The sequence below is a fragment of the Enhydra lutris genome, unplaced genomic scaffold (genome assembly GCF_002288905.1).
Source record: "Enhydra lutris kenyoni isolate GAN:26980312 unplaced genomic scaffold, ASM228890v2 scaffoldscaffold12, whole genome shotgun sequence".
Lineage (NCBI taxonomy): Eukaryota > Metazoa > Chordata > Mammalia > Carnivora > Mustelidae > Enhydra > Enhydra lutris.
The window spans coordinates 72,124,390-72,145,685 of NW_019154096.1; the positions used below are offsets into that span (position 1 = coordinate 72,124,390).

The 21,296-nt window shown below is 47.4% G+C and overlaps 1 protein-coding gene across 1 annotated transcript in view; it reads left to right on the forward strand.

Annotated features, from left to right (window-relative positions):
• LOC111145040 (deleted in malignant brain tumors 1) overlaps nt 1–21,296 on the forward strand; it is a 197,318-nt gene that overhangs the window by 33,196 nt on the left and 142,826 nt on the right. Inside the window, 1 exon segment of the mRNA XM_022499653.1 lies at nt 1,868–1,882. Coding sequence (XP_022355361.1) covers nt 1,868–1,882 — 15 coding nt within the window.

A 21,296-nucleotide genomic window follows, 5' to 3' on the forward strand; every position in this document is an offset into this window, starting at 1 on the left:
CTTTCCCCACCACTGAGGCCAGGATTCAGAGCTGGGGCTCAGCCTCTCCCTGGGCCCATGGGACACATAGGGCAGAAATTGGAATCTGGATAAAACTGTGGTGCTCTGTTGACAAACACGGAGTCTCTGCAGGGGTGACTTCCACAGGGCCCACCAGACCCTGCCGCTCGGCCCCACACAGTAAAAGTCAGGACGCCGGGAAGGGGATGACATAACCGTGGGACGTTATCAGGGGACAGTAGTTGGAAGCTCTGACTGGTGGGCGGCACTGAGGCCAGGGGTTTGTGAACAAGGTGGAGAAAGTCCTACAGTGTCATGGAGAAGGAGGGAAAAATCTGTTGGGGGGGGGGGGGGGGCAGCGCCCCAAGAAGAACAGGGAAGGGGAGAAAACCGATTTGTTGGGGCCACTGGGGAATTAGGCGTAACATTTGGAGACAAAGCTCCAGAGACATGTAACTTAAATGTTTTTAAGTAACTTAAATATTTCCAACAGAGGACAGTGTGACTGAAGGTCCCTCAGACTTGGATTCCCAAGTGTACCCTGGAAAAGGAACTGGGCCTTCTTTTTTGCTCCCAGGCTGGCAAACCGAGCTTGGCTGCTGCTGGGGGAGGACAGCAGGCCTGACCCAGGGACCTTGGGCTGGGACGAAAGATGAAGGACGAGCCTCTCTCCAGTGTCGTCCTATTTGCTCCCTCGGGGCATTTACCCCGACGCGGGGGCTGCATGGTCCACCCCACAGACCGGGCACAGGGAGCGTGTGAGTGCGGAGTACTCGTAAGGGGTATTTGGGAAGGAGTAAGACAGGAGAGTCCAGTGCGAAGGAGAACCTCAGGGAGCTACGGCATTTCACACCGGCCAGAGCCCAGGCCCGACCCTCCGAAGGAGAACGGGCCCCGTGTCTTTTGCAACTTGGCTTCCTCTGTCTTTCCTCTGCTGGGAGGGCACGAGCCCCGCTGGACTGCGGCAGTTCCCAGCTGTACCGTGGGAGGTACGATGCTCTTCACACTGTGAAGCCACGAGGGCCCTCTGAAAAGCAGATACGGGCTGGAAGGACAGGGAGCTTCTACATTCTGGAAGAAAAGGGATGCAGTCGCAACAGCAATAGGAAAATGGCCCGAAGATAGGGACGGATTTCCCACAAGAGCTGCAGGTGGCCTGGACACAGAGGGAGATGCCGACCTCGCTGGACACTGGAGAAATGCACACATTTAAAAATTGGCTCTTAGTTCTCCCGTATGTCACCAGCAAGACTTGTTGAGAGATTTGGGGAAATCTGGACTTGTTCCTGTTTCTGGAAAAGGGACACTCATGTTGTCTGAGTTGGCGTGTAAATCACTAATGCTCCTTGTTGGACAGTTTGGCCACCGTGGCCTCTTCGGGGCAAATGACTGCCATTGTGTGGATAGACCCTGGTGTTTTTCTCCATTCTTGGGGGCATGGATATGGGGTTGTTGCTACTTTTGGCTCTTACAGTATTGCTGCCGTGAACATTCATGAGCCACTTCCGGTGGGGATGCGTGTTTTCGTTTCCTGGAATGTACACCTCGTGGCGGTGCTGGGCCACGTGGTCCCTCTTGTGTGACCTCCTGAGAAGCTGCCAGACTCTCTGCCATAGGGGCCGTGCTGTGTGTCTGCAGCGGCGACACTGCCCCAGACTAACCATGGGTGTCTCTGTATCGGGCAGATCTACTAAATACAGACCTGTGTACACCTGTCATCCGTGAGGTCACACTCCCCCAGAGGCTGACCTGCCCCACACCGACTCCACCAGTGTGGACTCACACCCGGAGCTGCCACAGGGCTATTCTGGTGACTCTGCTCCAAGTGACCCACAGAGGGCTCTCAGTGACAATGGACAGCGAGGAGGTCCCTCCTCTTCTGGTTCTGCCACTGTCAGCCTGACCTTGGGCAAGTCTCCTGGTATCTCTGTTCCTTACCTGTCCAGGCCAGCTGGCCTGCCTCCCCGGCAGGGCTCTGAGGCTCATGCGAGTGAACAGAGGGGGGAGAGCTCCGAGTTAACCCCAGGCAGGACGGCTTTCCACACAGGAGGAGGTGTTGGCCTGTGGCCAGCCTGGCTGTCTCATCCAGGACCACAGAGGGAGGCGACTCTGCCCATCACGTCTCAGTCTAGGTGAGAAAGACAGTGAACCTGGCTGAGGAAGACAGGGGGTGGTGGGCAGGTGCCCACGCTTACCCCTAGAACCTTTAGGGTTTTGAAGGGGTGGGGGTGGGAGGTTGGGGGAGCCAGGTGGGGAGTATTATGGAGGGCACGTATGGCATCGAACACTGGGTGTGGTGCATAAACAATGAATTCTGTTATGCTGAAAAGAAATTAATAAAAATAAATAAATAAATATATAAATAAATAAAATATTTAAAAAAAGATAATCCACAGATTCCAGATGTTAGAAGAAAAAAATAAACAAATGTTTATAAAAGAAATAAAAGAAAAAAAAAAAAAGAAGTGCTCCTGGGGCGCTGCTGGCTTCACAGCAGAGGGAGGTCAGGGGATTAGATTTCAGGAGCCGCGTCTACATAACCAGGGGCCTTTGGAGCCCACCCACCCGAGGCTGCTGCCAGGCCTGCGAGGTGAGGCTCTTCAGCGTCCTCCCTTGGGTCTTGCTGCTCAATGCAGGTAACCAGGCCCAGCAGCCCCTCTCTGTCCGCTCTCCTGCTCAGCTGACAGCCTTTGGGCCCTCTGCTTCCTGCCACCGTAGAAGCCCCGTGGGTGACAATCTGCCAGACACCCTCCTCCAACAACACGCCAGCCCTCGGCCTCGGCTAGAGGAGGAGGGGAGGAGCAGAAATGACCATGACCCCGGCTTGATGCCATCCTTCTGTTTGCACAATTCTGGGCTCTTCTGTCCCTCTCTTGACGTGTGTGTGCGGGCCTCCTTGTCCCTTCCTATCTGAAGCAAACTGGCCATGGGGTCTTTTGGGGGACCAGCCGTGGGCTCACCCCGGACTTGGCAGCGGTGAATCAGACCTGGCTTGGGCTGATGGTGTTCTCGGACATGTGACAGCGGGCGGGTGCTGGAGGAGGGGATCCTGGCTTGACCTGAGTCAGGGTGGGCATCCGTCAGGGAATCAGGGGCCTCTGGAGAGGCCCAAGCTTGTGGGTGTGTCTGCATGTGCCCCAAACAAGTGGACATGGCAGCAACAGCTCCTTCACAAATCAAAAGCAGAAAACAGCAGGTGCCAGCCAGGGCCCAAAGCCCTAAGGAGGCACAGTCACCAGCCCTACAAAGGCCTGGCCGTGGGGCTGCACTCAATGCCCAGAGACACTTGCCCTGATCCTGGGTGCCAGGAGGAGAAGAGGGGCATCCATTTCACAGGAAACCACTGTATCTCCCTGGTTCTCTCTGTCTCCCTGTCTCTCCCTTACCTGTCCCCTTTCTCTGCAGCTCCTCCTTCCATACTCTGCCTGCCTCTTCTGCTCTCTCTTGCCCTCATCCAGCCCCTCCCAGCCTGGCTAGTTCTCCCTCTGCTCCCTTGCTCCTAGTCCATATCGCCTGAAGGGCTGCCCCTGCCATGGAGCACTTTTTCCCGCTCTCCTGCCAAGACTTCTGCAGATACCAGTCTGCACCTCTGCCTGCCCTCTTCTGCCTAAATGTTATTGGTCCAGTTGGGGAGGCCTGTCTCCATCCTCACAGAGATAACTGGCAAGGTTCCTGCCCTTCAGCACAGTCCACAGGGCCTTCAAGCACAGATCATGAGAAACCAAAGAATCTGGTTGGAGGGACTGATCTGATACACGTGGCCTTTTTGTCTCCCCGGGGTCAGCGGCGCACAAAAAGGCAGCTCCCAGGAAAAGAGGCAGGTGTCCAGGCTTGAAGACAGGAACTCCGAAGTGCTGTGAGACCTTGCCTGAGTGGCCCAACCCGTCTGATCCTCAGCTGTACGGGAGTCACACTCAGCAGGGCTGTCCTGAAGAGAGACAGAACCATGCAGGGCTTTTCCAAGTAAAGCTTCTATCAGTAGAAGGCAGCTCCTTCTGGAAATATGGAGCTACTCTGGTGATGAGTCATCTTAGAGCCAGAGGTGTTAATGGATTAAGTATGTTTGAGGAGTAGGGGAGAAACTTCTTTTCTCTACCCTCTTAGGTTCTCTGGCTTGGCCCAAGATTCTACCCAACCTGAGGCTTTAGTGGGAGAGAAGAGTAGACATTTTTCTTAAATCTTTGTGCCTGTCCGTGAGGGCCTTCCCACACAGATGAAGACCCCAGGCAGTGGCCAGAGCAGCATGTTCATGCAGTTTGGACCTAAAAGGTCACCTGCGTCAAGCAAGGACCAAATAAAAGATGTGGGTAGGGGCTGGAGATTAGTGGTCCTGGGTCCATGTTGTCTAGGGAATAGTGTAAGAGCTGAGTTCAGTCAGGTGTACACAGACCCGAATCTGTGGCCACCACAAGTGGTGAGGAGAAGGTACCTCTAGCCTTGGGACAGGGAGGCCACCATCCTCCTGAAAAAGTCCATGGATGCTCTGTAAGTAGAAGAGTGTGGATCAGAGCCCTTCCTGCCTCTGCTGTTTCTCAAGTGCCTTCAGCTCAGATCTGTCAATAGGCCAAAGTGGCAATGTTAGGGTGGCGTGTCCTGAATTGCTACAAAGGGGAGCATGTTGCAAGGCCAAGACCTACAAATCTAGAGCAGAGAAGCTCATGGGAGATGTGGTCCAGTCCAGAGATGTCACTCAAAATGACAGGGAGGTTTTGGGGTTCTGAACTTGAGGCTTGCTTTCTGGAAAACCATGACTTAGATCTTTCCCAGGTTGAGTGAGTGGACACCCCAGGGGTCATGTGTACCTCCTGACACAGGGCCCCCACTGACCATGCAGCACTAGAACCCAGGAGGGACAGCTGGAGATGGACTCACAGTGTCCCGTGTGCGAGAGACTCTAGAGCATTGTGGTGATAGCCAGTGTACCAAGGACAGCACTAAAATGGAGATTGAGAAGTGTGGTGAATGTCATACAAGGCTGACAGAGACAGGTACATTTGTGGAGTGCTTGGCTGTGCTGGGCCCTGAGCCATGCCATGCGTGGAATGCCCTCCAGACCCTTTTAGGCAGTTCTTGCTGACATCCCCATTTTTTTTAAGATGAGTGGACCGAGGCTGATGGAGAGTAAGCAAGTTGCCCAACGCCATGAAGTCTTGTTCCCACAGGACTGTCACCCAGGCTGTTTGCATCCTAGGCTGTGCTGGGCTCCCCATGTCACATCGTGATGACAAGTCCCAGTGTAGGCCATCGTGGGAGGCCAGGTGATTGTGATATCGTCTCCTGGATCCAAGCACTTAACCCAGTCTCCTGATACAGGGAACCTTCCATCAATCAAATGGTTCAGTTCTGCCAAATAAAAAATATTATTCTTTTGGTTTACTCCAACATCAAAATGATCATTGGTCTCATTACAGGATTTACAGGAAATAGTCAGGTCACACTGGGGTGGCCAACTGTTGTTGTTTGTCCAGGACTGAGGGGCTCCTGGGAGAAGGGGCTTTCAGCCGGAAGCCAGAATCTCATGGATTATTTTTTCTTCTTCAGATTTTTTTCTATTTAAAACAGAACAAGACAGAGAGGGATAGAGCTAGAGAGAGAGAGAGAACAAGAGTGGGGGGAGGGGCAGAGGGAGAAGGAGAATTAGACTTCCCCGTGAGCAGGGAGCCTGTCGCAGAACTGGGTCCCAGGACCCCGAGATCATGTCCTGAGCCAAAGACTGATGCTTAACCGACTGAGCTACTCAGGAGCCCCAGACTTTCATGGATTGACCAGCAGAGGTGGTCGCCCTTCTCAGAACCCACTTCTCTGTTGTGGCCATAGTGGGAACATTCACTGGAGTGGAGTGGAATTGCCAATCAGGCAGAAATCTTCAGAATGGGCTCCTGGTTGAATGCTAATGCCAGTCCTTCTTTCTGCCCTTGCCTGGGTGGGACCAGGCTTGCCCCAGGGATCAGGAGGTGACAGTCTCCCCTCTCTGGGCTCAGCGCCATCCCTTTGCACCTGGCTCCTCTTTCCAAGGGCCACATTTCCCATTCTTGAGCCTTGACTCCCAATACCTTCCAGTTTTCATCTGTTTCTCTGTCTTTCAGCCACACTGCGTTCAGCTGCCAGGCCAGAAGGTAAGTGCAGATGGTGCTTTTCCCCTTTCTTTCCTCACACAGACATGGACTGGTGTGGAGTCCTAATGACACTGTTGGACTCCTGGTTTCAGGAACACTTTCTTGTCCAAAAGCCCTGGCATGGCTGAACTTGCCAGTCTGCTTCAATCTTCTCCATCTCTAACTTTCCCCTCTCCTGCCCTGTCAGACTCCCTCCATGGTCCCTGTCCCCAGATACTGCATGTGCCTCCCAGTGCAGGGAGCTTGCTGGGCTCTCCCTCTGCACAGACTCATCAGGCTCCTGACAGGGCTGCCTGTCCTCTGAGCACCTGTCAGAGGAGAATGGAACCTCTTCCAGAGGCCTGGAGTCTGGAGGGCTTCCCCACCTTCCACGTCAGAAATGAAGACATGGTTGGCAGGGGAAGGACTGGAGCATGAGGGGTGTGGGCCAGAGGGAAGAAGCATTTCCTAGTAATGAAGGCTACTTGTTGAAGGACTCATATTCTAGTGATTTCCAGGTCCCGGTACTCGCAGAGCAGATTACCAAACATGAACACCTTTGATCCTAACACCCCAGGGGAAGGTGTCATTTTTCTCTTCACTCACAGATTTGGAGACTGAGGCACCAGGGCAAGGCCCTGTAACCCATGTCTGCAGGGCTTCACAGTGAGCAAGTTCTCATGTACCTGAGAGGTGGGCCGTCTCTCTGTGGGGGAGGATAGTTCCCAGTGAGCACCATCCCAGGCCTACACCAGGAAGAGGGGCTCAGGGGGGCACGAATTCTGTGTTTGGGCAGCCTGTCTGCTCTTCAGTCTGGCTGTGCTGTTGATGGTGAAGACGGCTTTGGTGAAGAGATGTATAATGTTATCTTTATAGGAATCCAAAACAAATCTTAGTCATGGACCCTGGTTCTTGACAAGTTCTGAGAGAGTAACAAAAAAGCCACCTTGTTTGGGGGTCAACCACTTGGGTCAAGCCTGTTGGGCTGTGGTTGGGCTGATCGTTGAGGTCAACATCATGGTTGGGTCCAGCCCCTCATGGGCCTGATGCTGCCTCTGGGGACCCAGGTTCTTCTTCTCTGCTGTAGATTATATTGAATGTTTTGACACCTTCACAAACATCTCCGGCAAGATCTCCAACTTTCTCTGGTGGGACACTTCCTGTTTGTGGTTCATTGAATTGCCAACAGGTTAGAGTTTCTCTGGAAATTCCTGTCCTCAAGTGAGTCCCCTGGCTGTGAGATTCCTTTGCTGACACTGATGCAGTTTCGTGGGGAGTCGTCTGTCTTGTGTTCTTCCAGTTCGCCCTGCACCGTGGGCCACACACCTGAAACATGTTCTGGCTGCATTCTCGATCCTGGCTGAAGACCCTCCCATGGCCTCTGCCTTCAGGTGAAGTTTGCTGTCCTGGCATGATTTTCACCTGTCCCCTGATCACTGTGCTGCTGTCCCTCTTCCCTTCTACCCACTGCTGCCCTCGGTCCCCTGTTTGGGTGGAGACACACACACTGAGTTTGGGCATGACAGACCACTCCGCACCTCCGTGCCTTTGCTCCCACAAACCCCTCTGCCTGGACGCATCTTCCAGTCCTTCCAGACTCTTGTGCCCGCTGCATGGGGTCCTCACCTCGTATGATGATGTTGCTTGGTGGTTGAGACAGATGATGCAATCTGTGTTACTAAGGGCCCTGCCCTTCGTGATCTGCCGTGAGGTTGGGACTCCCACTAGGTTAAACATGTGTTCTGTGGGATGAAGCGTAACTTAGCAGATGGCTGCCTCAAAATTGGGATTTCGCCCACCTACCTGAACCACGTCCCAGCGGTGAAGGAGGAAGGTATTTCTCTAAGGGTCAGAGGGACACATTATTTTAAAATTTCCCCCTTATTGTCCTTTCATATTTTTATTTTATATTATTTAATTTAATTTATTTTTAAAGATTTTTTTTTTATTTACTTGAGAGAAGAGTGAGAGAGCAGAAGTGGGTGGAGGGGGCAGACGGAGAGGAACAAGCAGACTCCGTACTGCACAGGAAGCCTGACTCGGGGCTCAGTCCCAGGACCCTGGGTTCATGGTCTGAGCCGAAGGGAGATGCTTACCTGACTGAGCCACCCAGGTGCCCTGTCTTTTCATCCTTTTAAATATTGATTTTTGGATCTGACTTTCCTGCCTCCAAGGAAGGACCAAGATAAACTAGCTAAGAGGTTGAGTATGCCTTCTTGTCTTATTTTAAATGAGAGACACTCTGGCCTTTCTCCTGCATGAGGTAGGCTGGTGGTCACATGAGGATTGTGGGTGGGAAATCAGATCCTGAAGAGAAGAAGATGGAGGTGGGAGAACTGAGCAGGAGAATAAGCAGGAGTCCGAGTTGCCTCATGGGAGACAGAGATGGATGCCCTTCACCTCTGCTTCTTGTGGAGGTCAGCTTGTGGCGCTTAGGTCCCCCTGCCAAAGAGTCAAAGCTAGAAATCAGGATGTTTTCCTGGTTTCCATGAGTTTCCAGACTCATGTCTGGGCCCCTTGGCCTGATACAGTGGGCATTAGTGAGGGAAACACACCACAATGTTGGCTGTATTTTGATGCTTCTGGGGCCCCAAGGACTAGTGGTTCCTGACCCCAAATTTCTATATTGGCATCCCAGATCACCAGGAGGTCTGCTAAGTGATTTGGAAGTCACCGGCAGCTCAGGTGGCAGGGAAATTCTTTTGTAGAACTGGGAGGGTCATGGGCGGCTGTCCTCAGTTCAGAAGAATGAATGACGTTCCTTCCCTTGTCCCTATCAGGACTGGCACCTCTGGTGAGCAAAGCTCATGTTGGGGTCTCATCCCTGCTGAGTCTGCTTGTGGGAGGGCCAGTGATCCCAAGAGCTGATATGTGCCTTTCCTTCCACCCAACAGCCCCACCTGTTATTTGGAGTTTTTGTCAGTAACTGATGGACTTCCAGGAAATTTGAATTATGGGACCACGTGTGAAACTTTAAATTTCCATTTTCGATCTTTAGCCGACATCATAATGATAATATATGTTAAAGAAACTCTCTTTGGGGGTTCTCCCTTTGATATATATTACGAGGGTGACCCAAATGGTAAGTAGATGTGGATAAGAAATGCGCTGATATTTCCTCCCCAAACCATGCTTGGCTATGTGTCATGGTGGGCATGAGGATGCTTGTGGACTATTGAAACAAGGGTGAGCCCAAGGCTACTGGATCATCACTGGGTGAGAAGGAAGCAATGGGAGCCAATGACACTGCCCAGAAACATGCACAGATTCTATCCCAGCATGTCTGCATGCCTGGGTCTTGGGACAACACTATCGGAAATCTCTCAAAATGTACCTGTCGTCTTGATGACAGCAGATATCTGTCAGAACATGATTTTCCTTCTTATGGGTCTTCTTACAATTCCCTTTGTATTTTCTAGTGTATTTATTCAAAATCTGTCGTGAACATACTGTATACTCTACAAGCTGTATATTATATTCTCCTTATACATCTGTGTGCATACAAATAGAACCCATATAACCTAAAACAAATCAGACACTTGCCCTCCAAATTCTCAGTTTCTTCTAATCAATGATTACCTGAACTGTTTCCCCCACACACAAATCAGAAGGAAATGCCTGTAAATTGACTTTACTTAATCGAGGTAAACTACTCTCCTCTCCTCAGATCCCTTGTGCCCGAGACCTCCAGGCTTAGGAATCTTGGGAAAGGAGAACAACCTTCCTTGAAACCCCTTCTGGAATCAGCTGACCACAAGGAGACACATGCTGCTCACCTGTCGGAGCACACCTGCTCATCCCGTCCCTCACCTCTGACTCTTCTAGCCTCTGTCCTCCTCCCTATAAAGGAAAATTCCTTTTTCCTGACCTTTGAGGTACTTGCAGATCTTGTGCTCACAGCATTCTCCTTGGTGCTGTAATTGTTTTGATTAAAGTCTCTCTTTGCTGAAGACTAGATTTGTTTTTTTATTTGAAAATTCTCATTAGGCAGTGATGAATCAGGCATCATTGAGAGTGATGGAGACCTTTTATGAAAGCTCTTTAAAACAAGATGGAATTTCATTTGTCTGAGGCCTGTCTTGGGCAGGAGAGCTTCTTATTTGCTATGTCTCTCATGCACCAGGAGAAGACCTACAGACCCTTCACACACAAGTATTGTCCAGGATTTCTGCTGAACTCTCTGGCAAAGTGGTTGATAATAAAGAGTATTTTGGTGAGGGTGTGTTGAAATTCTTCTGTTTGCCACAAGCCAACAACAAAATACACTGCAGAAGGGTATGGGTCTCTACCAAAAGCACTAAAAAGAGGCAAACAAAAAGTCCACGTTGCCTGTGGGATCATCAGACTTGGGTTATTGATGTTGCATTTTATATGATGAGCAGCACATTGGGAGGATCACCAAGGATGTGGTCCCCAGGAATGTCCTCGCTCCTATGGGACTGCAGCTGCCCTGAACCACGCAGTGTTCTCTTGTTTGGAGAGCCTGGGACCCTTCCGTCAGGGCCATCTGATCCTGGGGAACAACTCCTACATCTGGACCATCCTGAGACAGCCAACTGGGAAACTCACACTGGGATGGCCTTCCTTCAATGGGTGCTTGAGACATGGGTTTTCTGTGCTGATGTTGTTGTAGATTCTGGGAAGGAGCCTATCAGGGCCTCTTCCAGTTCACTCCTGCCATCCAGCAGGGACATCAAAACAGGAACACTCCATTCTCACTCCCTGCTGAAAACCCTTCAGTGGCTCCCTGACATCTGGATAGAGTGATCCCACCTTAGCATAGTTTACAAAATTCTCCATGATCTGAGGGTTCCTTCCTTCTACAATCTTCTCCCCTCAGGCTGCCCCACACTGGGCTGAGTTTTATAGACAAACCAGACCATTTAGCATCACCATGCCTCCAACACCATCTCCATGACTTCAGCCCCAAGGCATCCACACTTACTTCCCTCTAAAGGCGTCAACACCTGTCCTTGTTGTGCAAGGCTGTGGGAGCTGACATGTGGGTCACGTGCAGCTGAGAACACCCACAGCCCTGCAGGTCCCCGGAGCCAGAAAGCCAAGTTCTCATCCTTCAGAGAGTCTCGCCAAAAGAAGACCAGGCTGTTTTCTGTTCAAGCCTCCAAGCTGACCAGACCTGCCCCGCTCCTCACTTTTGGAGACCCAGGCAGCCTGGGCAAGTTTTTACAAAGCCAGCTTCCCCAGTCATCCCTTCAGCTTCTCAGAGGCCCTGAGGTGTATATGCCTATTTGCTCCACACAGCAACACATGTAAAATTTGTCTAAACATGAGCCTTGCTGGCATTTCTCTGAGGTTTTTTTTGTTTTGTTTTTTCGGTTTTTTTTTAAGGTTTTATTTATTTATTTGATAGACAGAGATCGCAAGTAGGCAGAGAGGCAGGCAGAGAGAGAGGAGGAAGCAGGCTCCCTGCTGAGCAGAGAGCCCGATGCGGGACTCGATCCCAGGACCCTGGGATCATGACCTGAGCCGAAGGCAGAGGCTTTAACCCACTGAGCCACCCAGATGCCCCTTCTCTGAGGTTTATATCAAGTCATCAAGCTGAAGTTTTCATGTCTTCAGGAAAAGAGCAGTTTTAGTTCTGAATGATTCCAAGTCAGAGGATGGGAGAATAATTGGAAACAGCATACAGGTAGTTAACAAAATCTGATATCAAATGAACAAGACTAGAATCTCCCACCCATTGAGGTGTGCTAGAGTTTCCCATTAAAATATAATTTTCCCTCTATAGTTACCCCAATTTCTCTCAGAGATCATCAAAATGTGGTTTGCAAAATAAGTCTAGTCTCATTAAACGTGGCCTGATTATTTACACAAGTGCAGCAAGAATAATGGTGACCATATAAGCTCTTCTTAATCTGCTTTGCTGGAACATCTCATGAGGAACCTCAGATTAGATTTTTAAAGCCTCTCAAGGCTAAGAAGCCAAGCCAAGGACTTGTCATCAGATTTTGTCTATGATGCATATAGATTTGAGTTAATCCCTCTCTTCTTGAGGTCCCCAAGATACCCCAAGTGTCCTGGGCCTGCTGGAAGGTCACCTTCCTCAGTCAGTTGGCAAGGCTGCCAGGAACCCTGTAAGCAAGGTACTGGGCCAATTTTTTTTCAAGGGGCTTTATTGGCTCCATAAAGTCAACCTGAGGGGGACAGGAGTCAAGATGGCGGAGAAGTAGCAGCTGAGACTACTTCAGGTAGCGGGAGATCAGCTAGATAGCTTATCTAAAGATTGCAAACACCTACAAATCCAACGGGAGATCGAAGAGAAGAAGAACAGCAACTCTAGAAACAGAAAATCAACCACTTTCTGAAAGGTAGGACGGGCGGAAAAGTGAATCCAAAGCGACGGGAAGATAGACCGCGGGGGGAGGGGCCGGCTCCCGGCAAGTGGCGGAGCAACAGAGCACAAAATCGGGACTTTTAAAAGTCTGTTCCGCTGAGGGACATCGCTCCAGAGGCTTAACCGGGGTGAAGCCCACCCGGGGTCAGCGTGGCCTCAGGTCCCGCAGGGTCACAGAAGGATCGGGGGTGTCTGAGTGTCGCAGAGCTTACAGGTATTAGAGCGGGGAAGCCGGCTACAGAGACAGAGCCGAGGAGTGACTCTCAGCTCGGGGTTACCTTGAACCGGTCGCAGGCTCGGTCAGCTCGGAGCGCGGCCGGAGGCCAGGGTGACGGGAGTAAATCGGCGCTGTTCTCTGAGGGCGCACTGAGGAGTGGGGCCCCGGGCTCTCGGCTCCTCCGGGCCGGACACCGGGAGGCCGCCGTCTTCATTCCCGCCCTCTGGAACTCTACGGAAAGCGCTCAGGGAACAAAAGCTCCCGAAAGCAAACCCGAGCGGATTACTCAGCCCGGCCCCGGGTAAGGGCGGTGCAACTCCGCGCGGGGCAAAGACGCTTGAGAATCACTACGACAGGCCCCTCCCCGAGAAGATCAACAAGAAGCCCAGCCAGGACCAAGTGCACCTACCAAGGAGTGCAGTTTCAATACCAAGGAGAGCAGCGGAATTCCAGAGGAGGAGAAAGCAAAGCACGGAACTCATGGCTTTCTCCCCATGATTCTTTAGCCTTGCAGTTAATTTAATTTTTTTTTCTTTTTCAATTTTTTTTTCTCTTCTTCTGCCAAATTTTTTTTAACTTTTACCCTTTTCTTTTTTAACGTTTTTTTAACTAGTTTATCTAATATATATATATATATTTTTCTTTTTTATATTTTTTCTTTATTCGTTTTCTTTTTTTTTTAATTGTTTTTGTTTTTTGTTTTTTCTTTCTGAACCTCTTTCTGAACCTTTCTCCCCCGCCTCACGATTTGGGATCTCTTCTGATTTGGCTAAAGCATATTTTCCTGGGGTTATTGGCACCCTTTTAGTATTTTACTTGCTCCTTCATATACTCTTATCTGGACAAAATGACAAGGCGGAAAAATTCACCACAAAAAAAAAGAACAAGAGGCAGTGCCAAAGGCTAGGGACCTAATCAATACAGACATTGGTAATATGTCAGATCTAGAGTTCAGAATGACGATTCTCAAGGTTCTAGCCGGGCTCGAAAAAGGCATGGAAGATATTAGAGAAACCCTCTCAGGAGATATAAAAGCCCTTTCTGGAGAAATAAAAGAACTAAAATCTAACCAAGTTGAAATCCAAAAAGCTATTAATGGGGTGCAATCAAAAATGGAGGCTCTGACTGCTAGGATAAATGAGGCAGAAGAAAGAATTAGCGATATAAAAGACCAAATGACAGAGAATAAAGAAGCTGAGCAAAAGAGGGACAAATAGCTACTGGACCAGGAGGGGAGAATTCGAGAGATAAGTGACACCATAAGACGAAACAACATTAGAATAATTGGGATTCCAGAAGAAGAGGAAACAGAGAGGGGAGCAGAAAGTATATTGGAGAGAATTATTGGAGAGAATTTCCCCAATATGGCAAAGGGAACAAGCATCAAAATCCAGGAGGTTCAGAGAACCCCCCTCAAAATCAATAAGAATAGGTCCACACCCCGTCACCTAATAGTAAAATTTACAAGTCTTACAAAGAGAAAATCCTGAAAGCAGCCCGGGAAAAGAAGTCTGTAACATACAATGGTAAAAATATTAGATTGGCAGCAGACTTATCCACAGAGACCTGGCAGGCCAGAAAGAGCTGGAATGATATATTCAGAGTACTAAATGAGAAAAACATGCAGCCAAGAATACTATATCCAGCTAGGCTATCATTGAAAATAGAAGGAGAGATTAAAAGCTTCCAGGACAAACAAAAACTGAAAGAATTTGCAAACACCAAACCAGCTCTACAGGAAATATTGAAAGGGGTCCTCTAAGCAAAGAGAGACCTTAAAAGTAGTAGATCAGAAAGGAACAGAGACAATATACAATAACAGTCACCTTACAGGCAATACAATGGCACTAAATTCATATCTCTCAATAGTTACCCTGAATGTTAATGGGCTAAATGCCCCAATCAAAAGACACAGGGTATCAGAATGGATAAAAAAAACAAAACACATCTATATGTTGCCTACAAGAAACTCATTTAAACCCAAAGACACCTCCAGATTTAAAGTGAGGGGGTGGAAAAGAATTTACCATGCTAATGGACATCAGAAGAAAGCAGGAGTGGCAATCCTTAGATCAATTAGATTTTAAGCCAAAGACTATAATAAGAGATGAGGAAGGACACTATATCATACTCAAAGGATCTGTCCAACAAGAAGATCTAACAATTTTAAATATCTATGCCCCTAACGTGGGAGCTATTATAACTATATATATAGTTATATATAAACCAATTAATAACCAATATATAAACCAATTATATATATAAACCAATTAATATATAACTATATAACTATATAAACTATATAAACTATATATAGTTTATACTATATAAACCAATATAAACCAATTAATAACAAAATCAAAGAAACACATCAACAATAATACAATAATAGTAGGGGACTTTAACACTCCCCTCACTGAAATGGATAGATCATCCAAGCAAAAGATCAACAAGGAAATAAAGGCCTTAAATGACACACTGGACCAGATGGACATCACAGATATATTCAGAACATTTCATCCCAAAGCAACGGAATACTCATTCTTCTCTAGTGCACATGGAACATTCTCCAGAATAGATCACATCCTGGGTCCTAAATCAGGTCTCAACCGGTATCAAAAGATTGGGATCATTCCCTGCATATTTTCAGACCACAATGCTTTGAAGCTAGAACTCAATCACAAGAGGAAATTTGGAAAGAACCCAAATACATGGAGACTAAACAGAATCCTTCTAAAGAATGAATGGGTCAACCAGGAAATTAAAGAAGAATTGAAAAAATTCATGGAAACAAATGATAATGAAAACACAATGGTTCAAAATCTGTGGGACACAACAAAGGCAGTCCTGAGAGGAAAATATATAGCGGTACAAGCCTTTCTCAAGAAACAAGAAAGGTCTCAGGTACACAACCTAACCCTACACCTAAAGGAGCTGGAGAAAGAAGAAGAAAGAAACCCTAAACCCAGCAGGAGAAGAGAAATCATAAAGATCAGAGCAGAAATCAATGAAATAGAAACCAAAAAAACAATAGAACAAATCAACGAAACTAGGAGCTGGTTCTTTGAAAGAATTAATAAGATTGATAAACCCCTGGCCAGACTTATCAAAAAGAAAAGAGAAAGGACCCAAATAAATAAAATCATGAATGAAAGAGGAGAGATCACAACTAACACCAAAGAAATACAGACAATTATAAGAACATACTATGAGCAACTCTACGCCAACAAATTTGACAATCTGGAAGAAATGGATGCATTCCTAGAGACATATAAACTACCACAACTGAACCAGGAAGAAATAGAAAGCCTGAACAGACCCATAACCAGTAAGGAGATTGAAACAGTCATCAAAAATCTCCAAACAAACAAAAGCCCAGGGCCAGACGGCTTCCCGGGGGAATTCTACCAAACATTTAAAGAAGAACTAATTCCTATTCTCCTGAAACTGTTCCAAAAAATAGAAATGGAAGGAAAACTTCCAAACTCATTTTATGAGGCCAGCATCACCTTGATCCCGAAACCAGACAAGGATCCCATCAAAAAAGAGAACTACAGACCAATATCCTTGATGAACACAGATGCAAAAATTCTCACCAAAATACTAGCCAATAGGATTCAACAGTACATTAAAAGGATTATTCACCACGACCAAGTGGGATTTATTCCAGGGCTGCAAGGTTGGTTCAACATCCGCAAATCAATCAATGTGATACAACACATTAATAAAAGAAAGAACAAGAACCATATGATACTCTCAATAGATGCTGAGAAAGCATTTGACAAAGTACAGCATCCCTTCCTGATCAAAACTCTTCAAAGTATAGGGATAGAGGGCACATACCTCAATATTATCAAAGCCATCTATGAAAAACCCACCGCAAATATCATTCTCAATGGAGAAAAACTGAAAGCTTTTCCGCTAAGGTCAGGAACATGGCAGGGATGTCCGTTATCACCACTGCTATTCAACATAGTACTAGAAGTCCTAGCCTCAGCAATCAGACAACAAAAGGAAATTAAAGGCATCCAAATCGGCAAAGAAGAAGTCAAACTATCACTCTTCGCAGATGATATGATACTATATGTGGAAAACCCAAAAGACTCCACTGCAAAACTGCTAGAACTTGTACAGGAATTCAGTAAAGTGTCAGGATATAAAATCAATGCACAGAAATCAGTTGCATTTCTCTACACCAACAACAAGACAGAAGAAAGAGAAATTAAGGAGTCAATCCCATTTACAATTGCACCCAAAACTATAAGATACCTAGGAATAAACCTAACCAAAGAGACTAAGAATCTATACACAGAAAACTATAAAGTACTCATGAAAGAAATTGAGGAAGACACAAAGAAATGGAAAAATGTTCCATGCTCCTGGATTGGAAGAATAAATATTGTGAAAATGTCTATGCTACCTAAAGCAATCTACACATTTAATGCAATTCCTATCAAAGTACCATCCATTTTTTTCAAAGAAATGGAACAAATAATCTTAAAATTTATATGGAACCAGAAAAGACCTCGAATAGCCAAAGGAATATTGAAAAAGAAAGCCAAAGTTGGTGGCATCACAATTCCGGACTTCAAGCTCTACTACAAAGCTGTCATCATCAAGACCGCATGGTACTGGCACAAAAACAGACACATAGATCAATGGAACAGAATAGAGAGCCCAGAAATAGACCCTCAACTCTATGGTCAACTAATCTTCGACAAAGCAGGAAAGAATATCCAATGGAAAAAAGACAGCCTCTTCAACAAATGGTGTTGGGAAAATTGGACAGCCACATGCAGAAAAATGAAATTGGATCATTTCCTTACACCACACACGAAAATAGACTCAAAATGGATGAAGGATCTCAATGTGAGAAAGGAATCCATCAAAATCCTTGAGGAGAACACAGGCAGCAACCTCTTCGACCTCAGCCGCAGCAACATCTTCCTAGGAACATCGCCAAAGGCAAGGGAAGCAAGGGCAAAAATGAACTATTGGGATTTTATCAAGATCAAAAGATTTTGCACAGCAAAGGAAACAGTTAAAACCAAAAGACAACTGACAGAATGGGAGAAGATATTTGCAAATGACATATCAGATAAAGAGCTAGTGTCCAAAATCTATAAAGAACTTAGCAAGCTCAACACCCAAAGAACAAATAATCCAATCAAGAAATGGGCAGAAGACATGAACAGACATTTCTGCAAAGAAGACATCCAGATGGCCAACAGACACATGAAAAAATGCTCCATATCACTCGGCATCAGGGAAATACAAATCAAAACCACAATGAGATATCACCTCACACCAGTCAGAATGGCTAAAATTAACAAGTCAGGAAACGACAGATGCTGGCGAGGATGCGGAGAAAGGGGAACCCTCCTACACTGTTGGTGGGAATGCAAGCTGGTGCAACCACTCTGGAAAACAGCATGGAGGTTCCTCAAGATGTTGAAAATAGAACTACCCTATGACCCAGCAATTGCACTGCTGGGTATTTACCCTAAAGATACGAATGTAGTGATCCGAAGGGGCATGTGCACCCGAATGTTTATAGCAGCAATGTCTACAATAGCCAAACTATGGAAAGTACCTAGATGTCCATCAACAGATGAATGGATAAAGAAGATGTGGTATATATACACAATGGAATACTATGCAGCCATCAAAAGAAATGAAATCTTGCCATTTGCGATGACGTGGATGGAACTAGAGGGTATCATGCTTAGTGAAATAAGTCAACGGAGAAAGACAACTATCATATGATCTCCCTGATATGAGGGAGAGGAGATGCAGCATGGGGGGTTAAGGGGGTAGGAGAAGAGTAAATGAAACAAGATGGGATTGGGAGGGAGACAAACCATAAGTGACTCTTAATCTCACAAAACAAACTGAGGGTTGATGGGGGAAGGGGGTTCGGAGAGGGGGGTGGGCTTATGGACATTGGGGAGGGTATGTGCTATGGTGAGTGCTATGAAGTGTGTAAACCGGGCGATTCACAGACCTGTACCCCTGGGGATAAAAATATATTATATGTTTATAAAAAATAAAATTAAAAAAAAAGTCAACCTGAGTTTTTAAAGCTGTCTGGTCGTATCTCATTCAGGCATATTCTCAAATATGACATTCCAGTCAAAGCTTTGGTGATGTACCAATGTTTCCAATTGTGTCCTGTTATGAGGAGAACAGATTCTTATTGAACTTATGCAAATAACTATATTGCCATGAAAATAAGAATACTCACTAAGAATTCCCAAATGCTGGAGGGATTAGGTAGGGAGAAAAAGTGATTGTTTCATTTTCCTTCACAAAGGTAAATTTTACCAAGCTACTGTAAGTCATGAGTAGCTTAAGAGAAAAGAGGGAGGAGAAAAGTCTTCTTAAATCTGGAAAACACAATATTATGAAACTAGTGATATTTTGAAGCAAAAGTCATAATAATCACCCTCATGGCTTTATGCAGTCCCATGAGATTAATTCTCATTGATCTTGCCCTTTTGATAGCCATTTTATGAATCCAGGTTTTCCATTAGAGTTCTGGAAGTTCTCACCCAGTTCAGTGGTGTGATCTTAAAGTCATCAGAAGCCTCTATTGTCAGAGCCCCTTCCATGAGTCTTTTTGAAAACGGATCACTCTTGCAAAAGTATCAGAGTAAACCAAGAATAGTAAATGACAAGACTTAAATGACAAGATTCAAAAATAGCCACAGTTAAAGATCTGATGAGAGTTCATCACAATGGAATTGACAAGGAAATTTGATTATTTCTATGACATACAACATGTTAAGTTAATAACTAGAATTGTGAGTGATACCATTATCGCAGGACAGATTTCTAGGGATGCCATACCATTTCTAGAAAACCTACATTTAACAATATATCCCCATCCCAGCGTAACCTAAAGAGGTCAGACATCACTTCCTATTGGACCACACTTCCATGTTATTTAACATGTCAAATAAACCTAAATAGTTCAATATCTTCCTTTTTATAAAGAGAGAGAACGAATGCTTTTGAGTTTTTCTGGGAGACCTTGAGAAATGCCCAAGTTAGTTCAAAGTCAAAAAGACCTCCCCAGCAGGGGAACAAGGAAACTGGCTTAGTCCACCAGATACTCTGTCTTTGGGGGTACTGTGCTGACAAAATCATCATAACTATCTTTTTCTACTCTACCCCCCCCCCACCACCACCACCAGCACCAAGGCTGGGGGAAGCTTAGGGAGGACTGTTTGTTTCATCTTATCAATAAAGCCCAGATCCATTAAGCACTTGGTGACCTTTGCCTCTGGGGAGGTGACATTTCGGCTGAGACAAGGATCCAGGGTAGAGGGTACATCAAGCAGTGATGTAAGACACCAACAGCAGTGAGCTGAGACTAGACATCGCTAACACAGAGTGTGCGGGTTCTAAACTGGTCATCGGCAAGGCCAGGAGAGCTAGGAGAACCAGGAACTGACAATCACTAGAACCAGAAGAGGTCTGGAAGGACTAAATACAGATTAAACTTTGAACAAGGAGGACTTTTACAGCAAACTATCAGCCTCTCCGGACACTGACTCCCCTACTTCTGACCGCATCAGAAGGGCAGCTGCCCTGCAAGGCTCTGCCCGACTGACCTCCGGACACAGTGACCTTCCGCTAGTTGAATACAGTAAGCAGAGAAGGCCAAGAGCTGGCCGGAAGCTGACCGAGTGCACGCACCCAGGGCCACTAACCAGGTGTGTTAACTTCCCACCCTTGTTGCCCACGGGCCGATGCGTGACTTGTGTTCGTTTTGCGAAACACGTATGAAGCCAAGGTGGGTGCCGTGGGAAAAGGCCTTGAGTTTGGGATGTCAACCTTGCTTTATGAGCAACGAAGGCGGACATCATGAAAAGACACAGCTCATGTGTGCACCCTCCCAGCATGCTCTGGCACCCTGGCATGTGAGCCATAGGGGCTCCCAGCACAATACCTGGGATGCCTTTCTCCTAACTTGCCCCTGTGGCCAGTGGAGTCATCCTGGAAGATGAGGGAAGGAGGAGCCTCCGGGCCCAGGGCTCTCCATCTGCTGGGAGAGCAGCTGTGGTTCTGAAGGAGCTGACCTAAGAATCCCACCCCCGTCCCCACCCAGGAGGAGGGAGCCCGAAAGAAAGCTAGCCTTGGGCCAGGAAGCCACGGGCCCACATGGACAAGCTCAGTGTCTTTCCAGCTGTGTGCAGATCGCTGAGGACAGAGTGCAGTGAACTGAGGCATCTTCCTGTGCTTCAGATGCAGACGAGAAATGAATGTGTCCTGTGTCGCAGATGCCCAATGTGCTGCCCCAGTGGCCGCCTTCTGGGTCTGTGGCCTTGGGGCATAGGCAGGCCTTCATGGGAGCAGCTGTGCTGCTTCAGAGACCCTGCACACCGCCCCCCCCCAGACCTGCCCGAAGGAGCTGTGCACGTGGCAGCCATGCGGGCCCTGTGCCAGTCCTTGGCCGGATAGGAAGGTGTGAGTCACCTGGCTAGACTAAGAGCAGGGCAGCAAAGAGAGGAGGCCAGGAATGGGCGGCTCTACCTTCTGAGGGAGAAGTTGTGGACTTCAGCAAGTTGTGGGAAGCCGGGAACCGACCTCCAGATTTTGGGTCTGGGCAGCCTTCTTGAGGAGC